This window comes from Oenanthe melanoleuca, chromosome 4A, assembly GCF_029582105.1.
Source record: "Oenanthe melanoleuca isolate GR-GAL-2019-014 chromosome 4A, OMel1.0, whole genome shotgun sequence".
NCBI lineage: Eukaryota > Metazoa > Chordata > Aves > Passeriformes > Muscicapidae > Oenanthe > Oenanthe melanoleuca.
The window spans coordinates 15080044-15094515 of record NC_079338.1 but is presented as its reverse complement, the minus strand read 5'-3'; the positions used below and the strand labels follow the sequence as shown (position 1 = coordinate 15094515).

Sequence of the window (14472 nt, the reverse complement as noted above, 5' to 3'; positions counted from 1 at the left end):
CACCTGCAGTGGAAATCTGGTGAGTCACCAGCATTTTGGACCATCAGTAATTCTGAGCTGCAGAGTCCTCCTGCTGTGGTGAATCTGCTGCAAGCAGAAAAGCAAAGTAGCTGGTGGGAAATGCATGCACATCCTGGTGCCAGTGCTGCTCCATCCAAGGGGAGGAGGCCAAGCTGCCTGGCTCATCCCAAGAGGTAACATCATCCCTCCTCCCATGGCCAACTGCTTCTGCCTCAGAGATGCAGCCAAGATCCCACATCCCCCAATGCCTTTATCACCTTAATTCCCTTTTGCTGTAGGTAGACTTTAAATACATTGTGACTCCAATCCTTGTATTGCTTTTATTTGCATCCACTAAAAACACTGTATTTTAATGACAAGTGTTCTCACAGGGCCAGAGTTCTCAGCAGTGCTGTATCACACCTGGATTTGCTTGTTCTGATGTTCTACCCCCTGAATTCCTATTTAACATTTGCTGCCTCATGCGTGACTGACACTGGGAATGACTAAGGAACAGATCAATTATTGTGATTAAAATTGATCCTCATTGCTCTTGGTGTCACAGTTCACAAGCCAGTGCTCATGAGCTCATTTGGCTTGGGCCTGTAATCATTACATATGGTGAGAATCTCACTGAGCAGAGTAAAATCATCACTACGTCAAAATTAAAGGATTTGATCATCACAAGAATAAAAATCAAACAGTGTTTTTGGCCTTTATACCTAATGGTAAAGTTATATTTAGGTCTGGATGAATTTCAAAACTGACATTTTATAGTAAGAGCCACTGTTTGGGAGGTTTATGCAATATGGGATCTCAGGTAGCATGAAAATAAAATGTACCTTTGTTCCCTCTTGCAAAATATGAACAGTATTCCTGTGGGCTTGGCTGAAAGGCATCAAGGAAATGCCAAATGTTTGTAACACACTGCACTGAAAAGCTCATCATATTTAACAAATCCTGGGTTGGTCAATCCCTGCATGTGAAAACACACAGGAAAGGGAAAAAAGAGATGGAAAAAAATATGATGGAGGCAGAATAAAAGAAAGAGAAAGTCTGAGCTGAAACACCACAGAAAGTAAAGGAAAATTTTATGTAATGAATGTTTTCCACCTCATCACCTCCTTCCCGCTCTAAACACCATCACCACCTGTAAGTGCACTCATTAAACTGGCAAATCCATACACCTCCATCATGCCTGGAAATTGAATTCTGCTGAGTTTTCAGCACTTTGATTTAATAATTCTGATTTTTTTTCATATTTCCAGTTCACTTCTTTCCTAGCTCATCTTCTTGTGCAGCTCAGTTTGTCAGTTTTATTTCTCCAAAGTGCTATGGAGGGAGAAACATATCATTCACAACTCAATAAAATTTAAGGAAAAATAAATATTTGCTGCATCCAAGATGAGACAAAGGATGTGTAGGAGGGGAGGAGGTGGGAAGTAGACTTGAAATTGCTGCTTTTGGAAGAGATTTGAGAGCTGGGAGTAGGTACCTCAGTGCAAAATGGCTGGGGCTCTAAAATGGATTTATCAAGAATTGAAATGAAAAATGCAGGAGGGAACTGTTCAGAAGTCATGTCTGTGCAAGGTGATTTCAGTCTAATGAGCAGTACTGGACATCCATGATTGTTTGAAGGTAAACTAATTTATTTACAATTTTTTTGTCTGGAAAAGAGCCTCAAATTGCACCTTCATCTTTCAAAACCTGGGATACAGCAAAGTCCTTCTCATTTTAGAGGCAGAAGGTCTCCACCAAGAGTTGAGAGATTAATCAACAGCTTTATTCCCTCCTAACCAGTGATGACTCAGATATCAAAGAACAGAGACTCCAATGTCAAAGTTATTCTTTTTCTCCTGAGTGAGAGAGGCTGGAGCACTGAGCTCCTGTGAGCAAAGCCTCACTCTGTGATCAAAGCACAGCTCAGGAGGGACCCTCCTACTCCTCCAGAATGTTACTGTAATGAAAATATTTCTAAATTACTAAATTATATAGGTTTCATTGCAATCTGTGCCAACATCTTGGTGTGTCTACACCTGCACCCACAGTAGGTAACATATTTAATTCAGGTTGGTAATGCTTGGTAATGTGTTTCTTCCAAATTTGGAGTATTTTTTTATAATGAAAATTCAATGATGATGTCAGGAAAAAACACCAAACCAATAAAATTTATTTATTTTTTAACTCAGGTTGCTTTTTCAGGTATCCCACAAGGATATTTCCTCAGCAGTCAAAAGGAAAGAGAGATTTCAGTCAGAATTTGTGGGCTAAAGTCCTGAGCCTCTCTGAGGAAGCTGCAGCCCAGTGTGTTCCCTCCTCCATCACCTGTGTGACACTGATTGATGCTTCTCCAGGTTTAATTGAGGTAGAACATTACATGCTCCTGTTTCTGAGCGGGTTTTGCTGCTTTGTTCTCTAACATTGTTGTGGGTAATTAGGTCAGGTTCACTTCTCTTTGACAGCACTGAAATGAATCATTTTTTTCAGAGTAGATGATCACTCTAATACTTCCTATCTAATATCATCGCCACCTCCAAATTGTGTCCTAATGAGAGAGTTCCAGGAATATTAGAGAAAAAAAGAGGTGGATATTCAATGATCTAGTGTCTGCTTCTGACCCTGGAAAACCTTATTCATTTAAAGAACTATTACTCATGAGAATTATTGTGCAAGGTTTCAGGAGGCTGAACACAGGATGGTTGTCCAAGCAGGAACAGACTCTTTTAAACAGAGAACTATTAAATATGTTAAATCTCTCCTACAGCCCTCCCAAGATTTGGCTTAAAACCATAGATAATTCACTTCTGTGAACTGGTGATACTGAGAATTATCAGATCCAGAAAATCTCATCTTTTCCCTTCTCCTGGATAAAAAGATCCTTCCTGGAGACCTCTCCTCTCACACACATGGAGTCTGTCACTGCTGTGGTGTCACCAGTTTGGTTTCAAAGCTTTCACAGCCAGGACTCAGCAATCTTTATAAATTCAGACTCCTGAGACATCAGCAAGAATAATTAGTTACTGGCTTTGCTCAAGCATCTTCTGTCACACTCTTTGCAGTTCATTTGCCATGAGCACTCCTGTGTTATTACCATATCCACAACTCCTACAGGCATTTCACCTGGGAAGAGCTGCCAGCTCAGATGCATCACTCCTCTGGCAGGTTTTGTCTGAGGTACCTCAGCAGAAAATATCATTAAATACAGATCCTGGTGGGGGAGAGGTTTTACATGGCCCAACTCCCCAAGTCCTGGGCACATCTGCAGTGTGGGCAGCAGGAATGGGGAGATTCTGCCAAGCAGAGCTGCCTCCAGCCCTGAGACCCAAAGGATGTGGAGCTGCTGGAGTCAGTCCAGAAGAGACCACAAATTATTAGAGGGGATGGGGCAGCTCTGCTCTGGAGAAAAGCTGTGAGAGCTGGGGGTGTCCACTGTGGAGAAGCTTTGGGGTGATTTAATTGTGTACTTCCAGTACCTGAAGGAGCTGATTAGAAAGATGACAATATTTATTTACAAGGGGCTGAAAAGACAAGAAAACTGGGTATGGATTCAAACAGAAGCAGAGGAGAGATACCCAAAGGAGGGGACATGAAGATGGTGAAGTGCCTGAGGAGCAGCTGAGGGCACTTGGTGTGTGCAGCTGGAGGAGACTGAGGGGAAATTCAGTGCAGCCACAACTCCCTGGTGAGGGAAAGCAGAGGGGCAGGTGCTGATCTCTGTGGTGACAGACCCTGACAGGAGCTGTGCCTGGGTCAGGCTGGATTTTAGGAAAAGGTTCTTCCCCCAGAGGGTGTTGGGCACTGCCCAGGCTCCCAGGGCATGGGCACAGCCCCGAGGCTGCCAGAGCTCCGGGAGGGTTTGGACACCAGGGATGCACAGGTGGGATTGCTGGGGAGTGTGTGCAGGGCCAGGAGCAGGACTGGTGGTCCTGTGTGTCCCTTCCAGCTCAGGACATTCTGCAATTTAGATTGGCTATGAGAGGAATGTCACATTTGTCTTTACAAACAAGCTGTAGATCTGCTGGTAGGTAAGGCTAGCACTGAGAGAGGTAAAAGAAACAGTGGGATGGATTCCACTGATTGATGAATGGGAAAAGAGATTTGCCTTTACAAACAAACTGCAGGTTTGCTGATAAATGAAACTAGATATCGGAAGAAAGAAGTAACGGGGGAAAACTATGAATTGTATAAGAATTAAAAATTAAAAGGGAGGGTTGTACATCAGAGGGGAATTTCATGTGTCAGGCGTTCCGGGAAGTCTGTACCTCTCAAGTACCTCAGCTAATGGGGAAAGAGAGAGGGAAAAGCAGCCGGGAAAGTGGGATGTTGCGTTCTCCAAAAACTTGAGAGATCCCAGAGGAATGTCCCATGGTCTTTCCCTTTATTCGAATAAAGCAAAAAAGACTCCTCTGTCTCCTTTTTGGACATAAACCTCTGTTTTTTGTGGATTAATTTTCCTGACAGCTATTAGGAGGAAATTCTTCCCTGTGAGGGTGGTGAGGCCCTGGAATAGATTTCTCAGAGAAGCTGTGGCTCCCCCATCCCTGGAAGCGCCTAAAGCCAGGCCGGCCGGGATTCGGATCCATGGATGTGTTCCTGCCCAAAACAAGGGAGGGCCGGCGTGGGGCTCCTGCCCACAGCAAGGGAGGGCCGGCATAGAGCTCCTGCCCACAGCAAGGGAGGGCCGGCGTGGGGCTCCTGCCCACAGCAAGGGAGGGCCGGCATAGAGCTCCTGTCCTCAACAAGGGAGGGCCGGCATAGAGCTCCTGTCCTCAACAAGGGAGGGCCGGCATAGAGCTCCTGTCCTCAGCAGGGCCGGGCCAGCGTGGGGCTCCTGCCCACAGCAAGGGAGGGCCGGCATAGAGCTCCTGCCCTCAGCAAGGGAAGGCCGGCGTGGGGCTCCTGCCCACAGCAAGGGAGGACCGGCATAGAGCTCCTGCCCTCAGCAAGGGAGGGCCGGCGTGGGGCTCCTGTCCGCAGCAAGGGAGGGCTGGCATAGAGCTCCGGCCCTCAGCAAGGGAGGGCCGGCATAGAGCTCCTGCCCTCAGCAGGGCCGGGCCGGCAGCGGCTCCCGCTCCCTCGCAGCCCGAAGCCGCAGGCGCGGCGCCGCCCCGGCTCGTCACGGGGCCGGAACCCGGAGCCGCCGCCGCCGCCGCCCCGGGCCCAGCGCTGCCCCTGCCCGGTCCGGAGCCGCGCCGCTCCCCCCGCGGCCGCCAGCATGTCCAACATGGAGAGTATCCTCGGGGGGACCGCGGGGGGACGGGCCGGGAGCCGCCGGGCCGGGGGAGGTGGCGGTGGCGAGCGAGGCCTCCCCGCCGGGAGGAGCCCCCGGGGCGCGGCGGAACGAGGAGGCGAATCCCTCCTCATGGAGGTGGTCGGGGGGCAGCAGCAGGAGCAGGGGGAGGGCTGGGTGTGATGCTGGCAGGGGCTGAGATCTCTCAACCTCGGAATTCTCTTCTAAAGACGAGAAAGCCGAGAAGGGATCTCCTGTTCCACACCATTATCTCCAGGGAGTGTCAGAGGGTGGTGCCAGGCTCTGCTCAGTGGGGCCCAGCACCAGGATGAGAGGCAGTGGCCATAAGCTAAAAACCAGGGAGTTCCACCTCAACAGGAGGAAGAGCTTCTTTCCATGGAGGGGGCAGAGCACTGAAGCAGCTGCCTTGGAAGTTAAGGATTCTGCTTCTCTGGGGAAATCCCAAACCCACGGGACACGTTCCTTGGTCACCTGCTCCAGCTGACCCTGCCAGGGTGGAGGGGTTGGACTGGATGATCTCCAGAGGTCCCTTCTAACCTCAGTTATTCTGTGATTCTGTGGTTTCACCACCCTGAAGGGACAAGGAAATAAGTGGGAAGTTCGATGTCTCTTCCCAAGGTGTGATCAAGCAGCTTGGGCTGGGAGTGAGGAGGAGGCAGGGCTGTGGTGGATGGAGGGACAGCCCAGTTCCTGAGGCAGAAATCACAGTTTATACTAAAAATAGTGCAAGATGTGCAGCAGGGACAGCATACTTGTGTATAGACTGGAGTGATGTCAGCAGGGCTGTTCCCCAGTCCCCCAATCAGCTCTGCTTCCTGCTCCTGGAAGGAATTTACACACAGAGCCCTGTGTGAGCTGACTGAAACTTTTTTGCTGTGTAAAACCATCTTGAGGCAAAGGGGCAGGAAACTCTTAGAGATTCCAGAGGTCTCAGTGTGGATTCTGTCAATGTCAGTGTGGTTGGAATGTGCAGGCAGTGCTGGTGTTGCCGGTTGTCCTGGTGGGGACTGACAGCATTGCTGGAGCAGCTGACTGTGAGTCACAAACTGAGGTGGAAGCTGGCTTCCACTTGGGTTGTGCCATGTTGAGAAAGACACTAGAAGGGAGGAGCAGGAATGTTCTCTGGTTTAATGTCAGGTAAATTCCCTAGCTGAGTAACTAAGCAAGTTATTTCCAGATAAACTGCTCTGTTGCTGGTGTCTACATTAATAGATATCCTAAATGCAAAGTCATGCATGTTACCTGTTTATAGCCTGCCTGTGGTGTTTATAGGATAACAAAGACATTCCTAATGTCTCCAGGTTGCTGTCAGAGTAAGAGGAATGGCTGGACTTTAAAGCAGAAAACAGCTCTTCAATAATTTATGTGCTTGAAATATTGCAGAAATCTCAAGTACTCATAATGTTTATCTTTGTACATCCACTTGATTGTTAATTGTAGTACCTGCTGCATCTTCCTCTTGGGATACCACAGGTGGCAGGAAAGAAACCTGCAAAGCTTTTTATTTACATATTGTTTAAGAAAGACTGATATTATTTGGGAGCTTTCATCAATAGTACTTTAAGAGAATGTTTTTGATTGTTATTTTTACAGCACACACTCTGTTCTCTGCCAGTAATAGTTTAGTTCAATCATTCCAGATAACTCTAAAGATTTGTCTTGTTTTCTTGGAGCTTTCAGTTTAAGCAGTTGAACTTTTGTTTTCAAAGTTTCTCTTCCTGACTGAAATACTTTCTGCCCAAAAGTCAGATGATGGATCTGTCAGGGAGCCCAGGATCATTCACATGATCCAGGGCTGGGAAGGAGCTGGATGAGCAATTTAAACCCAAGATCTTGCTGGGTTGTAGCTGGCTATAGCCAGCTGAGCCAGTTTGCTGTTACACTGTTCATTTGTTGTGCTCCTCAGTGGCTTTGGGCTTTTTTTGGATGGGGAGGTTTCCAGACAGGTCAGGAAACCACATCATTCACTGAGAGTCGCAGGCTTTGTGTGTGGGAGTGAAAGTAACCAGCAGAGAACCACTCTCAGTTCCTCCTGGGAGGTGTTTGGTGGTTGGATTTATCACTCTGAAATAGGCTTGGTCCCTTAACTTGCACTGCAGAACACCTGTTTAATTTGAAGTTTGCTGCCAAGGAGCTCAACAGGAACTCCAAAAAATGCGACAAAGAAGAAAAGGCTGAGAAAGCTAAAATTAAGAAGGTAAGTCTGAACCAAGCTTTTTAGATCTGCTGCTTGCCTCTGAGAGCAGGAAGACATCTGGTGTTTTGTCATTTCCCTGGTGTGCATGCTAATAATCATGTGGTCAATGTTTGTGATTGAAAATATGTTACTATAAATATTCCTGTGTTTATTAATAAACATGAGGATAAATCCTTGTGCGTCCTCATGGACGGCTCGTGGCATTTGCTTCCCTTGTATGTGCTTTGGTAAAGACTTGTTTTCAGAGTTAAAACCTCTTCATGTTTATCAGTTTGGATTAAAAGGACTTATGGAGAGGAGCTTCAAAACAGCTTTTGAGTCCTTGAAGTAGTGAAGCAAGAGACTGAGTTGATTTTATGTATTTTTGCCCATGAGGTACAGCTGTACCACCTGTGCCTGTGTTTGTGTCTCAAAACTGAAAATATTTACAGTAACAGAAATTATGTTTCTGTAGCTCTGCAAAATTCCTATTTGAGGTGCATTCCTTGGAAAGAAATTAGGAGTTCTCATCTTGGAAATGTTTGGTATCTGTTGTGGGAGAACAGAAAAAGATACAGCGAGTAATTAACGCTTTTTACAAAGCCAGAACAGACCAGACAGAAATCCTATGTACAAGAGCAGGGAAGGGGAAAAGCTTTTCCTTGTGTCTGTCCCTCTTTGCCAAGGCCATTCAGAAGGGGAACATGGAGGTGGCGCGGATCCACGCGGAGAACGCCATCCGCCAGAAGAACCAGGCCATCAACTTCCTGCGCATGAGCGCCCGCGTGGACGCCGTGGCAGCCAGGGTCCAGACCGCCGTCACCATGGGCAAGGTGAGCCCTCCCCATCCTGCAGGGGCAAGGGGCAGACCTCTCACCTTCTCTGGAGTGGCTTCATCCTGGCTGGGATGAGCTGGGAACTTTCACTTTTGGTTTTAGAGGTAGCCAAGTATAAATCGGGTACTGCTCTTTGGCAGCTGCTCTTTGGATTGTTTCACAAAGATGTTCTCCCCTTGTAAATAAAGTCATGAGGTTGGAGTTGTGATCCTAGAGATCTTTTTTAGCTCAGATAGTTGTGCTCTTCACCTTGAAAGTTTATTGTAACCTGTGGACCAAATGTATCCCTTAACAGTGGCGGCTCTCAAGTCTACAGAAATGAATGCCACATAAAGCTCATTTTTAGTGAATTTTGCCTTAGAATGTTCATTTCAAGTGGCTGAGTTAATTCCTAGAGCTGGGAATGGTAGGAGCTATTTAAAATATGATATTCCAGATAGCAATAGGATGTTCCCTCCTATTTGATACTGTTAAAGCTCTGTGGACAGAGATAAGAGAGTTGGATAAGAAATAGCAGAATCCCAGAATAATTTGGGTTGGAAGGGATCTTAAAGCCCATCCACAGCCACCCCCTGCCATGGACAGGGACACCTTCCACTATCCCAGGTTGCTCCAAGCCCCATCTATCCTGGTCTTGGACTCTTCCAGGGATCCAGGGGCAGCCACAGCTTCCCTGGGAACCTGTGTTGGGGCCTCCCCACCCTCACAGGGAAGGATTTATTCCTAAACTGCTCATTTTTTCCTTGTAATAATTTCCTTCCCCTTGTTTCAGGTAACAAAGTCGATGGCAGGGGTGGTGAAGTCTATGGATGCCACCTTGAAGAGCATGAACTTGGAAAAGGTAACTAGAACTCAATTTTCTTGGACCTTACATCAAAAGCAGAAGGGACAACAGGCACAAGTTTTAGAACGGGAAATTCAATCAAGAGTTTTCCAGTTGAGATGGTTTTTTTTTTCCTGTTATCTGAAGATAACAGATTTGATTTCATATTTTTCATAGATATCTGCACTAATGGACAAATTTGAGCATCAGTTTGAGACACTGGATGTTCAGACACAACAGATGGAAGACACAATGAGCAACACTACGACATTAACGACGCCTCAAGTAAGAATAATAGAATATATTTTAGCAAGGTGATCTTAAATTATGTGTCTAAACTATTCATTAACAGCACTTGAAACACTCAGGTGTATGTTTGGGGTTTTTTACTGATAAGTTGAATTCTGTAGAAGCATTATTTGCAAGCCAGAGTTCAATTATTGTAATTTTAGCTGCTGAGCATCTCTGCTCCTTGTTTTTGAGTTCATTCCTTATGGTGGTTAAGCACAAAACTATTCTGCCAAAGGCATTTACTTTTAAATCAGTTTTGTTAAAATACTTCCTGTTCTCTGAAATCTAACAAGAGGTTGTGAGAAACTCCAAATGCAACAATCCATTTTGTTTTCCTTTAGAACCAAGTGGACATGCTCCTGCAGGAAATGGCAGATGAAGCAGGGTAGGTGAAATTTCTATTTAATAAATCTTGGTTCCCACAACCCTTCCTGCTATATCTAAGGTCAAATACCCTTGTTTTATGAGTCTGTTTCATGAAAGCAGAGAAAAAACACAATATTCCTTTTACCTCTGGATATACCTGACTTGTCCTGGTAGTGAGTCAGAATTACTCAGCAGCTTGTGTAACTCTGGATTGTTGGGGGGTGCTGTCTCATTCCTCTGCTGTCAGTTGTTGTGCTTCTCCCTTGATCCACCTGTGCCTGACTTGGTGTTTGCTCTGTTTCTCCTGTTAGCCTTGATCTGAACATGGAACTACCTCAAGGACAGACTGGTTCTGTTGCTACAAGCGTGGCCTCAGCAGAACAGGTAAATGTTGGATTTCAGTGAGGTCAGTTTTTCCTGGAGAAATGGAATGTGAAAATTAATGTTTCACTCAGTCAAAACAAAATGCTAAATTGCTAAATTCTACTTCAGCTGTCCCAAGGAGACTGTGTGGTTAAAAGTCTTGCTATCAAAGTAATTTTAACAATACATTTGTTGAATACTAAAGGGAAGGAAGCTTAATAGTCATCCAGTGCTACCCCTGCCATGGGCAGGGACACCTTCCACTATCCCAGGTTGCTCCAAGCCCCATCCAACCTGGCCTTGGACATTGCCAGGGATCCAGAGGCAGCCACAGCTTCTCTGGGAACCTGTGCCAGGGCCTCCCCACCCTCACAGGGAGGGATTTCAGCCTTGTCCTATCAAATATTCCACATTCTTTGAAAAAAATGCTTTCCTTAATTTTGTGTTCTGAAACTGCTCCCTCAAAGCCATGCTTGAGGTCTTAAGCAAATCTTGTTAAACCATGAGATAATTTCTCATCAGCTGGACATGAGATGGCAAAAGCTGCTTTTCCTGTTGCTGATGCTTGGTTTTCCCTTTTTGTTTTCCCACTGTGCAGGATGAGCTGTCTCAGAGACTGGCCCGCCTACGTGATCAAGTCTAACTGAACAGAGCTGCACTTCTTTGGACCTGCTTCCAAATTCCCTGTCTGGAACTAACCCTGCACTGCACTCGAGGTGTAAAACAGTCCAGCTTAGGTGTTTGAATATTTGTAATATAGGGTACTTCACTCCCAGCTTGCTACTCTTTCTGAAATACATTAAGTCACCCAAAAATACCAGCTCTAATGTCCTTTTCTGTACATTTGGAAGTCGATCTATTTTTTTGCAAGCTTTTTTCACAAATTCAAGTTGATGTTCTAAGTCAGCTACTAATGGTGGTGCATTCTAGTTCCAAGCAGAGTGTCAGTGAGATATATTTTAAATTATGAAGTGATTTTTTTAAAGTATGAGGACTGTTTATGATTGAAGAGCTGATGTATCAGTTCAGATGGTTGTTGTAGATTCATTTTCCTACAGAAAAACTCCTGGAACATGCAGGGGTGGACACTGTGGACCTCCTGGAAAATGCACTTGTTGAAACAAATAAGTGGACTTCGAATTTTTTAGTCTTTACAAGTTAGGATAAATGTGCTGGCATTAGCAGTTCAGTTCAAAAATGAGTTACCAAAACCTGATTTCATATAACTGGGGACTAGTATGGTGGCATCACTTCAGCACAGGAGGAATAAAATATATTTTTGGACTCCTTGTCAAGTCTGTTGCTCTCTGCAGATAAAATCCCATTGTTTGTAATATTCTGGTTGTATGAGGAGCTAATTTTAGCAATCCTTTTATATTTCTGCATAGTAAGAGAGTCTGGCTGCTCTCAGTAGCTTCCAACTCTTGTTGCAGTTGTAAAGTAAGAAATGGTTGTAGAAATTTGTAGCTGAGACTACTTGTGATGTGTTGTGATAAACAGTGATGTTCAAATTCTCTTCCAGTTTTTTTTGGGCTCATTTTTATGTTTTGTCTTCTTAGGAGTGAGGGAAGGTGTGGAGCACCAGGCTTGGAATTGGTTCTTAATTGCCTGGTGCTCAGGGCCACGTGGGTTTTACAGTTTTAGGGAATTGTTTAAGGAAAAAAACCAACAAACCTCACTTCCTTATTCAACAGGATTTTTTCAGTGAAAATGTATAAAAACAATGAAACATTTCATGGCAGTTTCAGACATTATTTTGAATGTGTTACCCAACTCATGAGGGTTGAGCAGGATGTTATGTACTGAAGTAATCAAGGTTACTGTAAAAATAAAGTAAGGAAAATAAGATAGACAAAACAACCTGAAATGTTGTGGGATTCTCTCTCTCACTGGCATCTGAACTAAAACCGTGACTTTAAGATGCAATCTTTTCACTTCTTAGAAAGAAAGTGGGGTTAAAAATAAATGTAAACACCTTGATTATTCCTCCTGTAAACAGGAGAAGTTGGAAGGTGTTTAAAAACCACATACTGACATTCCCTTCAAGTGAATAATAAAACATCCTAGAAAGGGACTTTTCCCTGCATTTTCTTCCGTGGCTGCTTCTGAACTCTGTAACCAAGGTCATGGTGTATCTATGCAACCCAGTTACCCAGCTGGGGGACTGTGTGTGTGCCTTTGCCTTGCTGGACTTCCTTCAGCTTTTTAATATTCAGTTCCTTCATATCATGAGAGTGCTGGAATCTTCCTGCTGTGGAATTGCTCCACACCAGAGTTTACTTGGAGCTGTCCATGAAATACTGAGGGTTCAGTGTCTGATAGCAGACAGCTCCAGCTACTGTGTCTGGCTTCTTTTAATGCTGAAAATGATGCTGCTGTTAGACTGGTTTGGGCCATTCTGGAATTAGTTGAGGGTCAGACAGCAATTCTGAGCTCCCACATGGTTGATTTTCCCAGTCTGTTGCCTTGCTGTGAGCCTTGGAGGGATTTAAAAATAGACTGGGGCTGAGATTGCTGCAACAGAAAGGTTCAATAAGCTTCATTATTTTATTGATTGTTGTGGAGTTTTGATCTTATCCCAGGCTGGTGAACTCCAGGACCAGCGTAGATTTCAAGTTGTCTCTTGAAAGGAATTAACAAATTAACTAACAAATAGAAAGGTTTGACTGACATAATTAAGGTTATGTCTGGGGGACTGTGATGCAAAGAGCCTTAGGAAGAAATACATGTTTGAGACAGGGAATTTTTGCCCTGTTGACTTCACTCCAGGAGTTGCTGTGTATTTCAGCTGTGCCAGGGTTTGGGGCTGGCAGCTCCTGTGTACAGAACTCCTGCCCTCTCCTGGGGAAATGCTTTCACTCATGGCTGGGAGCTGCATCCAGGAAGGTTGAAGTTATATTTTAAATATATACATTTTTCTCATGACATTTGGAAATGCTTAAGCTGGAAGTTGCTCTTAAAGCAATATTTGAGTTTCATCCTTCCTCCCTTCAGGCTCCTCAAAACATTCCTCTTCCCTGAGCAGCTTTGGCTCCTCACTCCAACCTTGTTTTGTCTCTGTAAGTTGGCTGTTTGTAAAGTTGATTTCATGTTTAATCACTTGTTTGTGCTTTTCTGGAACCTTATTGCCAGCTAAAATTTCAATATTTCTGCTGATGAGCAGGCACATCTAAAGTGAAACATTGCTTGAAATGTTGCTGGATGGTTTTGCTCAGCATTTTAATTCTCTGTTACTAAAACTGCTGGTTTGTGGTAGCTTTGTCTTCATTAGAATTCCAAAACAAAGCCATGCAGAGCTTCAGATGAAAGGAGGGGGAAGCAAAACAAGAACAAGAACTTTAATGTCATGATTGCAATGAGATAAAACTTATCAAGTTGCCTTTGTGGAGATCCTCAGAGCCAAAAAATAGTGATTTTTTGTTAAACATAATCAGCAGTTGTGTATAGACATAAGTTCTGAAGCTGTGTACAAAGAGAAGAGAATAATTTTTGTAGCTCTGGTTGAGTTCATTTTGAAAACTGCTTTACTTGTATGGGACAGTTTGTAAATGTAACTGCGGGTGGTAAATAAAATTGTACAGACAACTCACTCTGGGTGTGTGTCCAGGTTGTGTGGCTGCTACAGGTGTCTACATGGATGGACATGCAGAAGGGATATCTTTCCTGTGGGAAGACATCCAGAAAATTCAATCTTTATGGGGAGAAAACAAGAAGAAAATAAAGTGGGTACTACTGAGAGAGATCTGGGGCAACTGGGGAATAATTAATATTAAGTATAATAACATAAACTCTGATTTTAAGGGATTTTAAAAAATGTTTAGATTGATATGGAGAGAGCACCGTGCTTAAACATCTCTGAGGGTTTCCTGTCCTAACAGAACAAGTGACCACTGGAAAACCAGCAAGGAGATGGTGTGGGTTCGAGTTTGGGGTTGGATTTGGCTTTCCCAGACCTAAAAATCTGCAGTTGTAACATTTCCATTCAGTCCTTCAAGAACCAGCAGAGGGCACCTCAGGCTTTGCTTTCATGGATCCCTACAGAATGACTGTGGGAGCAGTGAGAGGAAAGCTGCTGGGTTCTGGGAATCTCTGCCGTGGAGCTTTGGGCAGCATCCACTCACTGCAGGATGTGACTGTGATCCCAAATGCAGCTCATCCACAGGGCCATCAGCTGAATGGGGTCAGTCTGCACCAAATACTCCTCAAAACCGTCCTTTGGGGGTAATTTAGGTCTCTTGTGATAGTGAATAACCTTGTGCTTAAAACTTGGGTTTAAATTTAGTTTTTAATTTACTCTTGGGGGTTTTTAAGCTGTTGTCGTTCTGCTTTTTGACCTGTGATAATTCTTCTGTTTTATACATAAGGA

General features: G+C 44.6%; 1 protein-coding gene across 1 annotated transcript; it reads left to right on the top strand.

Annotated features, from left to right (window-relative positions):
* Positions 1-5098: 5098 nt before the first annotated feature.
* On the top strand, positions 5099-13695 carry CHMP1B (charged multivesicular body protein 1B). Its single transcript, XM_056491437.1, has 8 exons — positions 5099-5231; positions 7351-7448; positions 8114-8260; positions 9036-9104; positions 9264-9371; positions 9719-9762; positions 10055-10127; positions 10705-13695. The coding sequence occupies exons 1-8, from the start codon at positions 5216-5218 to the stop codon at positions 10747-10749; spliced, it is 600 nt and encodes a 199-aa protein (XP_056347412.1). The 5' UTR covers positions 5099-5215; the 3' UTR covers positions 10750-13695.
* The last annotated feature ends 777 nt before the right edge of the window (positions 13696-14472 follow it).

Excerpts from the sequence above, each read along its gene's own strand:
- CHMP1B (XM_056491437.1), top strand. Across the intron at positions 8,261-9,035 it reads CCGCCGTCACCATGGGCAAG|GTAACAAAGTCGATGGCAGG; the intron begins GTGAGCCCTCCC and ends CCCTTGTTTCAG. Across the intron at positions 9,763-10,054 it reads GAAATGGCAGATGAAGCAGG|CCTTGATCTGAACATGGAAC; the intron begins GTAGGTGAAATT and ends TTCTCCTGTTAG.